Source organism: Camponotus vicinus, unplaced genomic scaffold (assembly GCF_025532165.1).
Source record: "Camponotus vicinus isolate PSW18456_S1 unplaced genomic scaffold, iyCamVici1.0 SCAF_12, whole genome shotgun sequence".
In the NCBI taxonomy this organism is placed as follows: Eukaryota; Metazoa; Arthropoda; class Insecta; order Hymenoptera; family Formicidae; genus Camponotus; species Camponotus vicinus.
This window is the reverse complement of record NW_028141948.1, coordinates 7,783,899-7,802,283: the sequence shown is the minus strand read 5'-3', so window position 1 is coordinate 7,802,283 and position 18,385 is coordinate 7,783,899. Positions and strand designations below refer to the sequence as shown.

Sequence of the window (18,385 nt, the reverse complement as noted above, 5' to 3'; positions counted from 1 at the left end):
AGAACCTTTTGCATGCGAGAGAAAAATTTTATTATCATCAAAATGATTCAGAACTATTTTTAATAAATTTTCATTAAATAAAATTCATAGCATTCCTCAATATTTTGCAATATTTCTCGCTAATTTTATCGTAATAAGTGACGAAACTCTTGTTACGATATCAGAAAATTTCTTTTATATCAACAAATTTTTAATCAAGAACGAGATCCGCGTATGGATCTATTTATAATGAAAATGTTATTGCGAAAACAAGATTAATTTTTGACATTTCTGGCTTGTTTCCTTTTAAGGCCGTCATTGAGAAAAGAGAGTCCCTGGACATTTTCTTCGCAGAGATCAGCGAGCCAAGGCCTTCGTGGCGGACACCAGCTCGTCGTCGAAAAAGGGGCCTAATCGAAGTGAGCGGCCTATAAGAGCGAGCCACGGACAGATGTCTCATTCAGTAGAGTCGGCGAATAAGCCAAGGCGAGCTTGGACGACCACGTGCGATATTTAGTCGCGAATGTCGACCGGCTTTTCTGTTACGAAATTTTCATATTCGAACGAGTTTTATTCGCGATGAATTGCTAACGAGGAGGCGACCTCTCTGATAACGAGAATATCTGAAGCATATCGTATACGACTATCACACCGTTTAAAAGCAATTAGCATCAAGGAGAGATATACCTAAATTGCGGAAATAAACGATTTTCGCGATAGCGCCGTTACTTAGTGAAGGAAAAAAGGAAATTGAAGGCGAAGAGAGCTGCCACGGGTTCTCGAAGATCCACGATTATAATAATACGTAAAGTCAATATGTAGACTTCATCATTACGTTCGCAGGCATTAAGTCCATAAGAAACGAAGTCAATTGGTCTCACATCTGTTAAAGTGAATTATAGTGATAATACACATAAATCTCAGCTTGACCAGATTTGAAAGATTCGCGTGAGAAAATCGAAGCTTTTCTTCATCGAGAAAAGCTATAACTGCCTTTATAAAACGCATTTTTTAAAACGTATTTAAATCGTGATTACGCATATGTTACTTATAACGCACCAATCTAGTATATAAATTAAATCATTGCCGTGACTTACGTCAAACTTTTTCCTCGTCATCACGTTCAAAGCCTATTTAGTCGGACTGTACATTAAGAAGCATAGATATAAAAAGTATAGATATAATGAAAGTTATAGATATAATGAAAGTTACTGAAGGTGATGTTGCCTCCGACTTCATTGATTATTCAAAAGGCTGCATTACCGCTGGAAACACACGAAGGCTGTGATTGGCTTGTGACAGTTGAACAAGTGAAGGCGCGCAAATTCTTTCCACCTTAACGAATAATTATAATCGATCGAATGGCATAGACTTCATAGATATAAGCAATCGTAATCGCTTCGTTTATTCTGCTTGTCATCGTGACGAGAGATAATCAATTGGCACTTATCTCTCATTCGCGTAGTTCATAGAACTTTGCTCGTTACGAGACACACAAGACGGGGAAATGACGAGGATCACGTCTCGTGTTTCGGACAGATGCCTCCCAAAGTAGCAAGAGACTGACAGACGAGACGAGTCGAAGTTTCTGCGAAAGAGTGCTGGGGTGAAATACGATTCGCAAACGCGAGTTCAATGTTCTCCAGGGAGATGAATGAGTCGACCCACGGGTAAAGTTGTGATGTCACGTGATTCCTCGACCAAGAGATCGTCAGAGAGAAAGTTGAATCAGATCGAAGTAGTCGGTAAGCGTGTTTTTCTATCTTCTAGTATCCTCTTAGACACTCTTCGCGTTCAAGTATACAGGGTTTAGCAAAAGTGTGGAAACCCCTTAATATTTCGAAAAATACGCATTTAAAAAAAAAATGTTCGTACAAAAGTTATAGGGTTTTATGTGGCGCATTACACAGCAACATTATTATGACCTCGAATAGCGTTGTCAAGGTTATGTGAAGGTCACCTCCAACTTTTTAAATGGGACACCCTATATGCTTTTGCATATTCTTGTAGCTTATCTCGAGAGCTTTCCAAAACACTATAATTAAGTTAGTTTTCATTAAGTACTTTCCGAGTTATGAGGCTTGAAATCATTTCTTAATTTTACATAAACCATAAAATATCTTATAAAATATTCATTTTTCGATTATCTTACCTTAATACTTTTATGTACAAAATAATGAGAGAAATCAATTGGTGTAAAGAAAAAACATAGTTGTTTTTAAGAAAAAATATGTAATTTGCAATTAACAATTACATATTTTTTCTTAAAAACAACTGTGTGTTTTCTTTACACTAATTGATTCCTCTCATTATTTTGTACATAAAAGTATTAAGGTAAGATAATCGAAAAATGAATATTTTACAAGATATTTTATGGTTTATGTAAAATTAAGAAATGACTTGAAGCCTCATAACTCGGAAAGTACTTAATGAAAACTAACTTAATTATAGTGTTTTGGAAAGCTCTCGAGATAAGCTACAAGAATATGCAAAAGCATATAGGGTGTCCCATTTAAAAAGTTGGAGGTGACCTTCACATAACCTTGACAACGCTATTCGAGGTCATAATAATGTTGCTGTGTAATGCGCCACATAAAACCCTATAACTTTTGTATGAAACATTTTTTTTAAAATGCGTATTTTTCGAAATATTAAGGGGTTTCTACACTTTTGCTAAACCCTGTATAATAAGTTTGTTTCATACATATAGCAAAGAAAAGATTTATGAAATCTGCATAGATTAAATGTGCTAAAGTAAAAGTTTATTGTATTCTTTAACTCTATCTTCTTTTTATGTAAAAAAATTTATATATGTAAAAATAATCTTTGTTGATAAAAAACTGTGCGCGATTAAAAACACGCAAGCATGAAGAGAGACAAAAAATATAGTTAATTCAGATTTTTATAAGATATAGTTCATTCAGATTTTTTTTTTATAAGATATTCTTATTAGTAAAATATTCACAATTCCGTTTAATATAAAAGATATGAATAAAATTTTATTTCGATGAAACGGAAATGACAAAATTATGTCAAGTATTATTGATTTTATCGAAGCTTCAAGATCATGATAATAATTAGATAAGAAAATAACGTGCAATGCTTGTCAGTTCAAAGAGTAATATTTTAATGATATGATAATCATGAAAATATGTATGTATATAGTAAATAATACATATTAAACATTTATAGTAAATTTCTTCGTGTGAAAATATTAAGTCGTTAGAGGCTTGGAAATGTAAGGAATACTTTTAACAATGACCTCCAATGTGACTAAAAAACTCTGAAAATCGATCAAAAGAAATTCTTCTTTTCAGGATAAAACAGGAAAAAGAAAATTTTGAAAATGTGAACAAGCAAATAATAGCACTTAAAAAATTAAAAGTTTAATAGAAATTTTAAATGTGAAAAAATACATTTAATATAAATCAATAACAGAACCATGTGAATAAATAATGAGAAATGTTTGAGAGAAAAAAAACAAAAAAATTAAGAGAGAGAGAGAGAGAGAGAGAGAGAGAGAGAGAGATCTAATAAATTAAATATAAATAATTCTTATATAAGTTTACCCGTTTTTTGTATAAACTTTCTAATTTTTAAATATTCTATTCTTTTTATTTTGATTCGATACATTATTTTATATCGTGTCTTATGTGTTATCTCTTGATGGACATTGTTTTTCACATGTTTGCGAGTTTTTTTAACTCATAATCTGTGACAGTAGATATCTCTCAACATACATTCGCGCGAATGTTTTTCCATTTTCATTTTTTCGGCTGTTGCTATTTAAGATCTATATACACTGTGTATTATACTGTGTGTTATATGAAGTCAATCAGTTCACTTGAAATAAATCTAGAGAATAACATATTGTCTCTATCTCAAGTTACCTTCCATATTTTTTCGTCATTTAGTCTAAATTCCGATGTCAAATTTGGGAAATAACAGTGGACGCAAATAAATAACAATATTTTATACAAATATGTCTATACTGTTTTTTAATTATTGTTAATTATATTTTACATCAATATATCTGTAATAACTATAATGACGATGCTAAAAACATATATTTAAAATTTATTTTCCTTTCGAATTAAATTAGTAATCTGCAATGCAGATTAATAAAACGTTGCAATTATGTTGTTATATGTTCTTTTTCATATATGTTTGTTTTATCTTTTCATCTCTAAATTGAACTATCTACGTCAATAGATGTAATCATTGAATTATATTTACTTTTTTATGTCACGTAATTATATATATATACAGGGTGTCCCACACACAGACCATCCGTACACCCCTTTTAAAATGAAAATAAATGGCTTTTATTTAAATCGCGAACAATTTTTAAGTAAATCGTGTACGCTCTATCAAATGGTGATATTTTCAACTTTTGATTCCGACCGGAAATACGCCATCCGGATCGGAAGTTGAATTTTTTTAGGGGAACATGGTACTTTTTATTACAGATTCGAATTGTACGTGAAAAAATAAGAAACTTTTGTATCAAACGTTTTTTCTAAAAGTGCCTCTGTCAATCTTAACATTTGAAGTTCATTATTTCATCACAGTTACTTTCAAGGTCAATTTTAAGATTGACAGAGACACTTTTAGAAAAAACGTTTGATACAAAAGTTTTTTATTTTTTCACGTACAATTCGAATCTGTAATAAAAAGTACCATGTTCCCCTAAAAAAATTGAACTTCCGATCCGGATGGCGTATTTCCGGTCGGAATCAAAAGTCGAAAATATCATCATTTGATAGAGCGTATCCGATTTACTTAAAAATTGTTCGCGATTTTTAAAAGCCATTTATTTTCATTTTAAAAGGGATGTACGGGTGGTCTGGGACACCCTGTATATGGAAATTATTATAGCAACCGTTTGAGTGCCACGGACTTTTGTAGAAATTCGATTGAAAGATGCCAAGCGGCGCTATAACGCTTCTAATTCCGAGTCGAAAAGTTTATTATATTGTTATGATAATGCTTGTTTATAATATTTAAAAAATGTATACCTGCAGAGTGTTGTATTACTTCAATTTCCTCTTAATTTGATTATGATCAAACAGTAACAGTAAACACATGCGTCGATAAAAACCGAGTTATTGGAAATTTACAAATTGATACACTGGCACTTTTAAGCATTGGACAGAAGAAGCGCGATCGCGTCGCTTGGCACTCAAACGATTAACATAAGACAGATTTGCGTGTATATCTCACGTGGTCATTATCTCACTCTTTTTAGAAGATACTTATGCAATCCAAGAGCGAAGACAATTAAAAACAAACTGCAGCAGTGCTGCCGCATAAAACGTGATCAGAACTTGTTAATGATAAATGTAGTGCTAGAGACGTCTCGTTTTGCAAGTGGAAATTACGGATCGAAGATATTTGAGAATTTCGTAGCAAATATAGCGATTCAGTTACATAGATGAAAATGGCTCTCGAGACAAGGTACATACCGACTAATCTGGTGCAAATTATACTTGTAGAAAGAGAAAAATTGAGAAAATATATTTTTCTTGTCAAGATTAAGCGAGGAACTGCATCCGATGGTGAATTCATCGGGTGACATACAACGAGTGGCATATACATCGGACACCGAGAATAATAATAACAATAACAATGTCAAGAATGGAAAGAGCCCTTTGCATAAAGAAGAAGCGGCTGTGCAATATTCATCGAATGCGAAAGGAGTGCTCGCGCAGGTATTAAATTAAAAATTGTTACAGATAAAAGAAATTGCTTATTCTTCTCTTCCTTTAATATAATCGTAGGAGTTTTCCTTCACGCCATCATTTTCTCTGATATCTTTACGACATTATTGAAACGTTCGCGCAGTAGATTGCAAAAAAATCAAAACACTTGAAAACATATTCTAGAGCTTATCGCGTGCATGACAGATTTCTCTCTTCTTTTGCTCGCAATCACTCAGCGTGTGAATTGCTAACTTTCATGCAAAAGGGAACTTGTAACGCGGTAGTCGCGTGTTCAACGATGCGAGAGCGACGGAGATATTCTGGATTAGTGCCAGAACATTTTTCTGTTTAAAAATAGATAGAAAGCTGCCAAATACAGCACCTACCATTCTTCATCGCGCTTTCTTCTTGTTGTTTCGCTGCAGAAATGCAGCATACAGTAACGTAAATATATCTGAGATAAACGATATTTCTAAAAGGATTTTCTAAAAGGTCGTAGAGTGCGTATAAAATTATATATTAATATTCCTTAGTAAAGATATCGCGTCTTTAAGCTTGTTCAATAAGTGCGTGCAGAGAAATGTTCATAAAGTATATTTATACGTATCTGCAACATGTAATTTGCGTTACGTCATAATGAATAGCCTCAGCGTAAAATTATGCTTATGCACTTGTGTACACTTATCTCCTCCTCTCTCGATACGATGTGTTATTTATCGTTTCTCGCAAGACACACATCCATGAGTCTAGAGATTTTTGTTGTAAGCATACCCTCTTTGCCTCGAATGTCGTGCGACGTATAAATATCCTCCAGCAGCTTATGTCAGTATCTGCGAGGAAGTGCACAGGAACGGGAAAAATGCCATACTATATAATAGCTGTTCAGATTTTATAGAAAGAATGCAGGCGAAGCGATAATAAATCTTGTCAACCACACATGTTTCTTATCCGTTTTTCAATTCGGTCAAGCTTTCGTATACAATTACTACGTAGCTATCCGTAGGAAATGCTGCAAAATTCTTCTTATGATCTCTTTGTGATTAAAGTACGTGTAATTTTGCGATCGTCAATTTTGCGATGTTACCGATTCAAACCTTCCCGATATTAATCCATGCGATTTAAAAATGTATTCAGCCATAATTGGAATTTTGATCCCAAATATCGCGATCATATGCGCTTCTTTGTTACTTCATACCAACAATGAATTAAATATTTCGGGATAATTCCGCTGCAACAATTCTACTAGCGAACACAATGAGCGAAATAATTAACGGTTGAATTATTTGCAGTGTTTAGTAACAGGTGCAGTATTATTACTGGTAACGGGTGGCGGAATGCCGATTGGCTACAGCGCTGTATTGTTGCCGCAATTGTCCGAAAGCAACAGTACTATTTACATGGATCGTGAAGTTGGTTCCTGGATAGGTGAGAACATCTATATTTGACAATTTTACACGATAAAAAAATATATAAATTATAAAAAAAATTATTTTCACACACACACACAGATATTTTTTTCATACTCTCTAAAAGTGAATCAGTGAAAATATCACTAATTTAAACAGTAAAATAAGATTTCACTGAGAATCAGTGAGTATTTTACTGATCTTCAGTGGAAACGCTTATTTTTTGTTATTTTATCTTATATCTCACTGATTATGGTCAGTTAAAATAAAATTCACTGTAAAATCAGTAAATTTCACTGTAAAACCAGTAATCGCTAGTTTGTTCGTTTACCGCTACGATCGCTATCTCTCTCGTATTTAATTTTAGTCATAAGAATTATATAAAGTTTGCAAAAAGCGATATTTAAAATTAGAAGTATTATTTCGATTTAATTTCTGATACAATCTCAATAGAGAGGCTTCAGATATTAAATCGATCTTTATAAATCGGACAAATAAATGTCTGGCGACTTAATGAAAATTATTCGTTATTTATTTAAAATAATAAGTTCAATATGCATGTAATATATAAATAAAATAAAATTTTTAATATAATAAATATTTAGTAAATATAAATAAAATTTTTAATTTTATATGAAATAGATAGAGAGATGAATTGTAGTTTAATATTACTGACAATAACGAAAGAAATATTACTGATATTGAGAAATATTACTGATTGAAACAGTCAAAATTATTAACTGATTCTTTCAATAAAATATCACTGATTTACAGTTGTACTTATAACTGCTGTAATCAGTGACTATTTACTGTTTTTTAGTGATAATACACTGATTCACTTTTAGAGAGTACAAATTAGTTTCATGAACTTTTTTCCTTCGTTTCTCAAAATGAATAAAACGATTCGCGAGTCGCAAAATGAATTTGGAACAAATAGAGAAATAAATTACAGTCTACGCGAAATTGAGAAATGTCTCCTCTCTTGGACCTTGCGAGTTCAAGAACCAGCGTGCAGGTTCAAGGTTGCATTAGCTACAACCCTCGCGCAAATGAAGTGACCGCCGCCGATCGTTGCAAGCACCGCATGCTGTAACTGACCTACATACTGTTTCATTGGATAATCTTTATCAATGAGTGTCAAGGCCAAGTTCGTGCGCGAAGGATATCGTTCGAAAGCCTAGGTCTTGATAATGCGCGAAGCCGCAATTAAAGCAACTAAAGTAAAAAACGCAATGTCTCTTCGTAAGTACCAATCAAATCGGTCGTACGGTCTTTTGAAAATGAAAACTCGAGAAAGAATCATCTGCAATGCGACTTTTAAAACAGCTTCTCTTATGCATTTCCACTTATACATCTTGCATACGTAGCGCACAAAACTGCATCTATTATTTTTTAAACGGACAGCGCATACAGCGGAACTACGATGTCAGCACGCGATAATTATCATTTTTTTCCCTCTCTTTTAATGCCACATACCACATACGATGTTTTAGTGCGTCGTAAAATTCGCGATACTCAGCACATTATGTATTTTATAGTTTGCAGATGGCAAACGTAGATTTGTTAACATATATCGTGCATTTATGCGAATCCGCGTAGAAATTCGGATATGCTTTTTATTACGTCAATTTCACTGGGAAAAATAATATGTAAAGTACCTTTCTCCAAAAGAAGAATTCGATGATGTTTGATTTAACATTGCGTTGGATTTTCAAGTATTCAAGGATAATAGGGAGATGTGACCCGAAATTTTTCTTTTTCACGCTTCTGTTCAGACCGTGATCGAATGGGCTTAAAAAGAAGCTAATTTTAGAATGTGGGTCACGCATGTTAAGGGTTGACAGTTTATTGAAATATATCAAGTCGAAACATGGTCCATAGATATATGGATAGGTCCGTAGGTGGTTCCCGCATGGTTGATTTCGCTATTCCGATACGGAATTTATCTTGCCATGTATCACGAGTGACTAATGTTGCTGACAATTGCATGCGTCCGTTGTGATCGATGATCCATTTCCCTAGATATCATTATTCGCGATCATTGGTTGCGTCTCACCACATTAAAATATTTCATTCCGGTCATATATATCTCAAAATTCCAATGTGCCATAAAGAATATTTCTTGATGCTTGCAAATCCGTTAATTGAAAATTTGACAATAGAAATAATTTAATTTAATTTAATTTAAATCTATAATTTATAAACGATTTTTCGTGTAAAAAACTGAAGTGTAAAAAAGTTATATATTATAAATATAATTATAAACAAATCCTAAAAATATATATTTTATCATGAATAATAAAATAATATAGTATAAATTGTATACTCTAAATTACTTCTCTTTTGCTTTTTTCTAAACTTTCTAATATATTTAGCTCTTTTTTTTCAACCGGTCAAATAATTACTTTAGTTTTTTATCTGATTTTGTGTGCTGTGTGAACCTAGATATCCGGCAAAACTGTCCTTCTATCGGAGCTGTGTGTAACGGATCCTTTTAATTTTATTAAAGCAATGTAAAAAGACAAGTTCGATACACGTGAACTGTGATTACATTCCTCCCTGTGGACGCAATGAGAACGTCGATAAGCTGAGACGAAAAAAAGTGGAGTCGCAATTTGCATTAATCAACCGGTACCACGGGCATTCCGTTAATCTATTGGATATCGATAATAAGGAATCAATAACGAGAATCAAGCATTAATAAGCGCGTTATTTAAGAAGCTTCTATTTTCTGGCGCGAGAGCAAATTAAAATAATTATTACTTTGAAAAAAGCTTGCCGCAATTCTCTTTTAATTATAAGATGTAAATTCTTGTAACGCGCAGCGAGTTCTTCTCATTTTCAGGAGAGAAAAGAACGCAAAGCTTATATTCATGCTGATAATTGCCTCCTCATTCATATAATATTCAGCGATATACCTGTAATTTTATCTGCTGAAAGTCGACGAGTAATAGAGCGACAGAATCTTGACAGCTTTTCGCGCCAAGTCGGTAGAAATTTTTACAGGAGATTCTCTTTTGTGCAAACGTATATCAAGTATGCGATAACACGCGATTATGATCGTGTCATTGAAAGTTAAACTTTTAACATTTATAACAAAGCATCCTACGCGCAATCCAATAATAACGTAAATACACACGTGATCGTAAATAGATTGATGCAACGCCTTAATGGGACTTTTGAAAAGTGTTTTTATGGTTGAACCGTTAACATATGTAACTATACACGCCGGTCGATGAGCTCATTATAAACACATAAATTTACATTTCTAGGATATTTTCAGTTCTGCTCATCTCTCATGTGACTCATGAATCTGTAAAAAATTCCCATACAGCATGTATATTCAAAAGATATGCAAGGGATATCCTAAAAACATCCTTCATCATCATCTAAAGATATCTTCTGAATATCTTTCGGATATTCATGTTGTATATTTAGCTTCTCGATTACGAAATACGAAAATCAAAATTTTCCTAGGGAAGGAAAGATATCAAAGCTATTCAAGTTCATTACCTTGTAAAACATGGATTGATGGGATTAAAGCGATTAATTTTATTTGTTATGCAGCCTCGATTCACAGTCTGTCTACTCCTGTTGGCTCGTTGCTGTCGGGACCATTGCTGGAAATGATTGGTCGACGAAGTAGTCTGCAATGGGCGACAATTCCTCTCTGCATAGGATGGCTGATCATCGGTTTCTCGAAAAGCGTGGTCGCTATTTTAATAGGAAGAATCGTTTGCGGCATATCTGTAGGATTGATGCCGGTGCCCTCACAGGTACAGTAATAAAATAATACGGTTGTCTTGATGATGATGTATAACATCAATGGAATTTTTCGAAATAAATTTCGCGCTAATCAAAGCTGAATATTATAGTGAAAAATTATATTTAAAATCATTGAGTCAGTTTTTTGTATCATAATATTATCCCACGCAACATTGGATAATTTCATCGACATTTAATGTGATGTTATGCAATTATATTTTTTCTGATTGCTTCAATTTCTTTTCGATCTGCTCATAAAGCTTTTTACAGCAACTTTTACTACTTATTTCATTGTAACTGTTGCTACTGATTTTATGGATATAATTTTTCCATTTATTTTATTACATAAATTGTAGATAAATTAATGGTATTATTTGAAAAATGATTATTTTAAGTTACATTTTATTCTGTGAATTCGTCAGATTCTGGTGGGAGAAATGGCGGACCCTGGCCTACGTGGCTTTTTACTAGTCTTCTCGTTCGCTTCGTATTGCCTCGGTATCCTGATGGTTTACGTTTTAGGCGCCTCTTTTAATTGGGATATTGTGGCATTTAGCGGCCTCGTGCTTCCTATTCTGGCTTTTATCGCTCTTTGTTTGGTGCCCGAAAGTCCGACCTGGCTCGTTAGACGGAAAAAAAATGAAGAAGCCAAGAAGGCTCTTTTATGGCTCAGAGGCGGCGATGTAGATCAGGTAGAAACTCGTAAACTTGCGTATTTCAAGACCATAAAGCAGCAAACGAGCTAAACATTGATCACTGATTAAAGCGAAATTATTTTTAATTAATTAGGTGAATGCAGAAATAGCTCTCTTGAACGCGGGAATGGGAACTGATGTGACTGAAAAGGCTACAAATGTGTCGCTGAGGAAAAGGATCTTCTCGGCGATGTCCGTCATCCGCGATCCGGGCGTGTTGAAACCATTGATCATCATCGGTATATTCAATATTCTTCAATTGAGCAGCGGAACTTACATTATTGTCTTCTACGCCGTCGATATAATCAAGGAAATCGGTGAGGAAGAGTCAATTTCATTTTCCGGCGAAACTTTAATTTCCGTCCGAGCAAATCTTTAAAGTGGATGTAACAAAATTTTTATCGCGTCTCTTCCTCTTGTAGGCGGCGGCGACGTCGATAATTATTTGGCGGCCGTGGTGACGGCGGTCATCAGATTTATCTTCTCCATTGTCTCTTGCGTTGTTCTACTTAAAATGGGCAGACGATCCTTAGGTATCGTTTCGGCGCTCGGTACGTCCTTGGCCTCGTTGATTCTCGCGGGATACATAATCGCCCGGAAGGAGGAATCTTCCGCAGACGTAAGTATCTCAATTTGCTATGTTCTCATATACAAACGAATCAATAAGACTTAACGAACGATTTCAGGGCTACGTGTTAGTTTGTTTGTTATTTTACGTCGGTGCGAACACCATGGGTCTGCTGACGCTCCCTGGACTGATGGCCGGCGAATTGTTTCCTTTAAAGGCTCGAGGTATCGGTGGCGGATGCACTTTCTTCGTCTACAATCTACTTTTATTCTTCGTTACCAAGTGCTTCCCATGGGTATATGAATCGTACATTATAATATTTAAATTAATTATAAAAATCGTATGCGAGATGAAAATCTTAAAAAATATACATTTGTTTCTATTAAACATATACACGCGCATGTGAAATATTTTGCATTTCCTTTCTTTTTTAAAAAGATTAAATATTTTCAGGTAAACACTACAGTTGGCGTCACAGGAGTTTTCGTTATCTTCGGCATTTCCGCTCTTTTAGAAGCTATCTTTATTTACCTCGCTCTACCAGAAACTAAGGATTGTACGCTTCAGGAGATTGAAGACTATTTCCAAGTAAGCAAACTTACGAAATTGGAAAGATTTATTAATCAGAGAGACAGCATACTTAACGTAATTGTGCTTTCACAGCAAAGTAATCTTCTATGGATAACTAGAACACGAAGCAGAAGGGATACATTCGTGCCGACGAACGATGCTTCCGCCTGAGCATTTAATCTTTCTATTTGATGTGTAAATAAGAACAAGTTTAATTTATATACGACTGCGATATTTAGACAATAATTGTATTATATATTTTTATATTGTATCTTAAATTTATCGCTATCTGAATTATGCGATATGTAAGTAAAAATTATGAATAATAAATTATATCATATGTATTGTAAATCTACAAAGTATATTAAGAAAAATTATATTCCAGTTTTACAACTGAGATTTGTGAATAAGACAGAATTTCTGATAAAAACTAAGCGATTTCATTACAATCGTCTAATAAATTAATTGTGGATAATTTAGAGCAATTTAGGGCAATAGAGAAACCGGCTGAAATAAAATAATGTACGTCAATGTTCAAATTCTTGAATCTCGTGCGTGTGTCTTCATTTATTTTATTTTATTTTTAGATATGGTTTTAACGGCAGAGAATTTACCAATACAATCTATCACTTATATATCACCTATATTGTCATATGTAATATTAAATATGATTTATAATCGAATAGAATTTTAATATTTTTCCCGCGTTGTCTCTTTTTTATTTCTCCTTGTATATGTTTTGCAGATTTCTGTAAAATTAGCTTTTTTCTAAAGCGCCGAATCTTTTTATAAATCGACGTTTTATAAAGCCTAAACTTTTTGTAAAAAAAGGCTGAATTTATAGAACCTGTGACATATATGTACATATAACTCTATGTAACATTTCTTTAATATAGTTATCTATTGTCGATATATATTTATATATTTTTATATTTAGAGGATTAAACATATATAGTAACCTATCAAGTCTTTATAACATACAACTCATAGAAATATAAATCGAAATATATATCGATTTGAAATTAAATGTTAATAAAAAAGAAAATAAAACTCTTTGATATTTTAAATTTTACTTTAATCTGTACAGCTCTTTTCCAATCGAGTCAAGATTCTTTTTCAATTGATTAATATAACTGTATTTAGCATGCTCTCTATTGTTATATACGATGTGTATCGATTTTATCAGGGTTACAAAATAATACATGTCTTCAAACTACATCGCATCTAATGCGATCACAAAAGTAAATGATTCGTTTACGTAACATTAGAGATAGCTAAAACTTTGTGATAATGGACTGTGACAGGTATGTTACAGCTTTATTTAAGCATGAGGATTGCGGAATTTCTCGCCAGCGTACTTCGCAGCAGCACCAAGTTCCTCCTCGATACGCAGAATCTGGTTATACTTGGCTAGACGTTCTGAGCGGCAGGGTGCGCCAGTTTTAATTTGACCGGTTGACAGACCAACAACCAAATCGGCGATAAATGTATCCTCTGTTTCTCCGGAACGATGAGAAACCATCGTACCCCAACCATTACTCTTGGCGAGCTTGTGCGCATTAATGGATTCTGTTACACTACCGATTTGGTTGACTTTTAACAACAAGCAATTGCAAGCCTTCTTCTCGATAGCTGTCTTGATTCTGTAATATATAAGTAAATACAAATATAGTAAGATATAATATAAATGACAAATATATAAATTTAGCTTGAAATAGCTTGAAATGAAATCAAGGCATTTATCTTGAATATTACCTTTCAGGATTTGTGACAGTAAGATCATCACCAACAATTTGAATAGGAGTGGCCGCAGTCAAAGCCGTCCAGGAATCCCAGCCATCCTGATCGAAGGGATCTTCAATCGATACGATCGGAAAATCTTTGATGAATTCCAAATACAAGTTTTTCAACGCTTCCGGTTCCAAGTATGTGCTCGGGTCAGATTTCTCATTTTTGAAGTCTAAATCATACTTTCCGTTCTTGTGGAATTCGGAAGCGGCAACGTCCATGCCGATTTTGATCTTTCCTTCGTAACCGGCAGTCTACAAATATTCATATTATTGTAAATTAATAATTATTATAAAATAATAATTCATTCAAATATCTTAAATTTTTACCTTAATAGCATCTATGATCAAGTTAAGAGCTTCCTTATTTTCCAAAATATTTGGTGCGAATCCACCTTCGTCACCGACAGCAGTGGCATCGAGGCCGAACTTCTTCTTGATACCTGCCTTCAAGTGATGGTATACCTCGCTGCCCATTTTCATGGCTTCTGTAAAGTTGGCTGCACCAGTAGGCAAGATCATGAATTCTTGCATAGCCAGCTTATTACCAGCATGAGAACCACCATTGATTACATTAAATGCTGGCACCGGCAAAATAATATCATTGTTGCCAGCCAACTCGGCGATATATCTGTAAAAAAAAATATATATATATATTTATATATATATGTGTAAAATATTTTCATAAATGTGAATATAGTTAAATATTTTTAAATTTATCATTAGATAAATTTACTTGTACAAGGGTAAACCCTTTTTAGCAGCACCAGCTTTGCAAATTGCTAAAGAGACACCTAAAATCGCATTTGCTCCAAGTTTGGATTTATTTGGTGTACCATCTAGCTTCAGCAAGAAGTTATCAATATCTGTTTGTTGCGTGACTTCCAAATTGGCCTTAAAAATAAAAGTGTTTCTTTATCTATTCTTAATAATTGTTAAATGTTACATAACAAAGACTTTGCACTTATATACTTATTCAGATAGCGTACCTTTAACAATTCAGGAACAATGATAGAGTTAACATTTTCTATGGCTTTGAAAACAGACTTCCCATGATATTTAGATTTATCATTATCCCTCAGTTCCAGAGCTTCGTGAACTCCGGTAGATGCGCCAGATGGCACAGCTGCACGAAAAGTACCAATCTCAGTAACAAGATCAACCTATAACAGAGCATATATAATATTATTAAAATACTCAAAAAATATATATATATATTACATATATATTTCTCTAAAATCTTTTCAAATACCTCAACTGTGGGATTTCCACGAGAATCATAGATCTGACGAGCCTTGATACTTTGTATAGGCATTTTGATGCAATTACTTGCAGATGATGAAAAGCACCTTGCTAAGGTAAAAGCACTAAAACCAATGCAATAATATAAGTAAAATATATTGATGTATTAAAGATAATAAAATTGCATGATATTTATAACACAATATTTTTCTTTCTTCTCTCACGCTCATTGTTTGTCACAAGAAATAATCATAGTATTATAAATATACTTATTTATAAGTACTCTTCAATATTAACGATTATCACCGAATGATTTTGTGATACATCATTATTTGTTAAATATAAGAACTCATGTGATTTAATTTGCAACAATTGTTACAACAGAGAGAAATGCAATAAATATAGATAAAATATAGATTAGTAATTGACAATCCCTCCAATAAAAAAAAGAACTCTCAAACTCAAGAACACTCCAACATAGTGCGATAAAAGAATATCTAAAAGTGACAATATAAATAATCGAGTATCTTTGAAAAAAACAACCTTGCAAATATCAATCTAAGAGTTAACACTGTATCAATAAAATAATATAAACGTCAATAATCGCGGCAGATCTCCTGATTGACCTTGTCAAGGTCATCGCATGACCCACCCATTTTAAAAAATCGAAATTCAAAGAAAAATATGTTTCAAATTCCATTAGGAGCACTATTTTCTGTCAATAGATCATGCTATTAGTAAGATTAAATGTCGTTAATGATCGTGTAATTGAATACATGGGACGATGTAACCGGCATTAACACTTCTCCGAAAGAGGTCGATTGTGCGAGGAAAAAAATCCACTCACGCGATTCGGATGATTTTAAGCGGAAGAGCTCTCTCGATCTTCACGATGATTTTCCACGGATATATCGAGTATTGCTGAGAGATGCTCGCCTAACGTGACAATCCTCACGGACCGATTGACGAGGAATGAGGTTTGACCTAGCGGATGACCTCTGTCGTGATGCAAGCGAAGAGCTATCGATTGCAAGATTCGCGCGCAAAGTTAGGTTAAGAGAAAAAAAAGGATTTGTCTCTTATGAGAAATTCCATGAATGCATAAATAATCAATATTTAAGGATTCTCCCTCTCTCGTTATCGTTCTTGGCACTTATGTAACTCCTCTCGACAATTATTTTATCATATAACACGCATTTGCGTAATAAGCGACGTCTGCTTTCGTCTTTTATAAAATTGGACACATTTATCGCAGGCCAATAGTTGGGCACCTTTGGAATAGAAAATGAAAAGATGATTGGTCGACGTGAAGTGCATCCACCAGTCGCGTTCGATTGTCATTTGTCGGAATGGGCTCCGGAAACTTGGCACCCTTATTTTGACTTTCCGATTTTTTTTTATCGTTTATGATTCGTTTGTAGATGATTGTGAGATTAATTAAAACGTTTGTGAGATTAATTAAAACGTTTGTGAGATCGCTGTGAAATAGAAAATAAAAATGACCATTAAGACCCAGTTCCACAACTTACTTTAACCGGTTTAGCTCGTTAAAGGAGGATTTACATTGGCCGCATTCAGCAGACTCAACCGCTAAGTAGCAATCGAACATGATTGGTTTTTACTTTCAGGTCCGACCAATCAGCGTCGAATTACATCGGAAAATCTAGTAATGTTGCCCAACTGTTGAGTCTGCTGAATGCGGCCATTGCATCCAAAGCCCACTGTATCCAATCCACGGTCTTACATACAGGTCTGGAAACTCAGGCCTTTTTTAGTGGTGGGGGAGGTCTCACTTAGGGCCTGAGCAGAATGGCTGCCTCATAATTTTAAGACTATGTTTTATGCCTTAGGTCTTTGTCTTAGGTAACGCACAATACTGTGTGTTATGTCTCGAGTCTTATGTATACGTGAATGTTTGTAAGAAATAAACGTTCGCGTATACATAAGACTCGAGACATAACACACAGTATTGTGCGTTACCTAAGACAAAGACTTAAGGCATAAAACATAGTCTTAAAATTATAAGGCAGCCATTCTGCTCAGGCCCTTAGTGTGTCCGTTTTTCGACTAGAAGTCGCAATACGAGCGAGAGAGACAGAGATAGACGGCAGTAGTCGTTCTCTCTCTAACATATGTCTAAAATGACTTCTAGGTCGCAGCGAACCTAGCAGGCAAGCCGTGAACTTCCGAAAAACGGACACACTAAGTGAGACCTCCCCCACCACCGGAGTTTCCAGCCTGTATGTAAGACCGTGATCCAATCGGACGTCATACATTGGACATTGGACGCAATGGCTGCGTTCAGCAGGAAAAGCTGCTTTGCAACTGTTGTAAAATTCGTGAATCTGATTGGTGTATGCTCTTAGATTCAGTCAAAATTAAGAGCATACACCAATCAAGCTCACGAATTTTACAACAGTTGCAAAGCAGCTTTTCCTGCTGAATGCAGCCAATATAAATCCTCTTTTAACGAGCTAAACTTCGGTTAAAGTAAATTGTGGAACTGGGCCTAAGTTAGCGCCCTCGTTTTTAATTTCAATCCTATATTTAAGTTCGTGGTCCTGTCCACTGTCGAAGAATCACCGGACGCAACTGACGACCTCGCTTAGGAAAGCCCTGGGTGCACCTTCTCCTTATGACATTTTTGAGATCCTAAAATATCCTACTGTCA

General features: G+C 34.3%; 2 protein-coding genes across 3 annotated transcripts; one reads left to right on the top strand and one right to left on the bottom strand.

The window, feature by feature from the left end:
• Window positions 1–439: 439 nt before the first annotated feature.
• LOC145963115 (facilitated trehalose transporter Tret1) lies at window positions 440–13,684 on the top strand. Of its 2 annotated transcripts, XM_083084783.1 has the most exons (11): window positions 440–1,724; window positions 5,228–5,436; window positions 5,513–5,690; window positions 6,971–7,106; window positions 10,655–10,863; window positions 11,275–11,544; window positions 11,642–11,864; window positions 11,970–12,166; window positions 12,234–12,410; window positions 12,569–12,703; window positions 12,779–13,684. In XM_083084783.1, the coding sequence occupies exons 2-11, from the start codon at window positions 5,414–5,416 to the stop codon at window positions 12,854–12,856; spliced, it is 1,626 nt and encodes a 541-aa protein (XP_082940909.1). In that variant the 5' UTR covers window positions 440–1,724; window positions 5,228–5,413; the 3' UTR covers window positions 12,857–13,684. The 2 variants fall into 2 exon arrangements, with proteins under 2 accessions (XP_082940909.1, XP_082940910.1); XM_083084784.1 differs by lacking the exons at window positions 440–1,724; window positions 5,228–5,436; window positions 5,513–5,690 and adding an exon at window positions 6,471–6,726.
• On the bottom strand, window positions 13,219–16,914 carry Eno (alpha-enolase). Its single transcript, XM_083084785.1, has 7 exons — window positions 16,562–16,914; window positions 15,725–15,839; window positions 15,462–15,635; window positions 15,209–15,366; window positions 14,803–15,103; window positions 14,441–14,727; window positions 13,219–14,328 (listed from the first exon to the last, which is right to left on the bottom strand). The coding sequence occupies exons 2-7, from the start codon at window positions 15,785–15,787 to the stop codon at window positions 14,007–14,009; spliced, it is 1,305 nt and encodes a 434-aa protein (XP_082940911.1). The 5' UTR covers window positions 15,788–15,839; window positions 16,562–16,914; the 3' UTR covers window positions 13,219–14,006.
• Between the last annotated feature and the right edge of the window lie 1,471 nt (window positions 16,915–18,385).

Coding starts and splice junctions, on each gene's coding strand:
- LOC145963115 (XM_083084783.1), top strand. CDS start 5,414: ATGAAAATGGCTCTCGAGACAAG. Junction 5,437..5,512: donor AAAATGGCTCTCGAGACAAG/GTACATACCGAC, acceptor TTTCTTGTCAAG/ATTAAGCGAGGAACTGCATC. Junction 11,545..11,641: donor GAGGCGGCGATGTAGATCAG/GTAGAAACTCGT, acceptor TTAATTAATTAG/GTGAATGCAGAAATAGCTCT.
- Eno (XM_083084785.1), bottom strand. CDS start 15,787: ATGCCTATACAAAGTATCAAGGCTCGTCAGATCTATGATTCTCGTGGA. Junction 15,104..15,208: donor AAGGGTTTACCCTTGTACAA/GTAAATTTATCT, acceptor TTTTTTTTACAG/ATATATCGCCGAGTTGGCTG. Junction 14,728..14,802: donor TGATCATAGATGCTATTAAG/GTAAAAATTTAA, acceptor GAATATTTGTAG/ACTGCCGGTTACGAAGGAAA.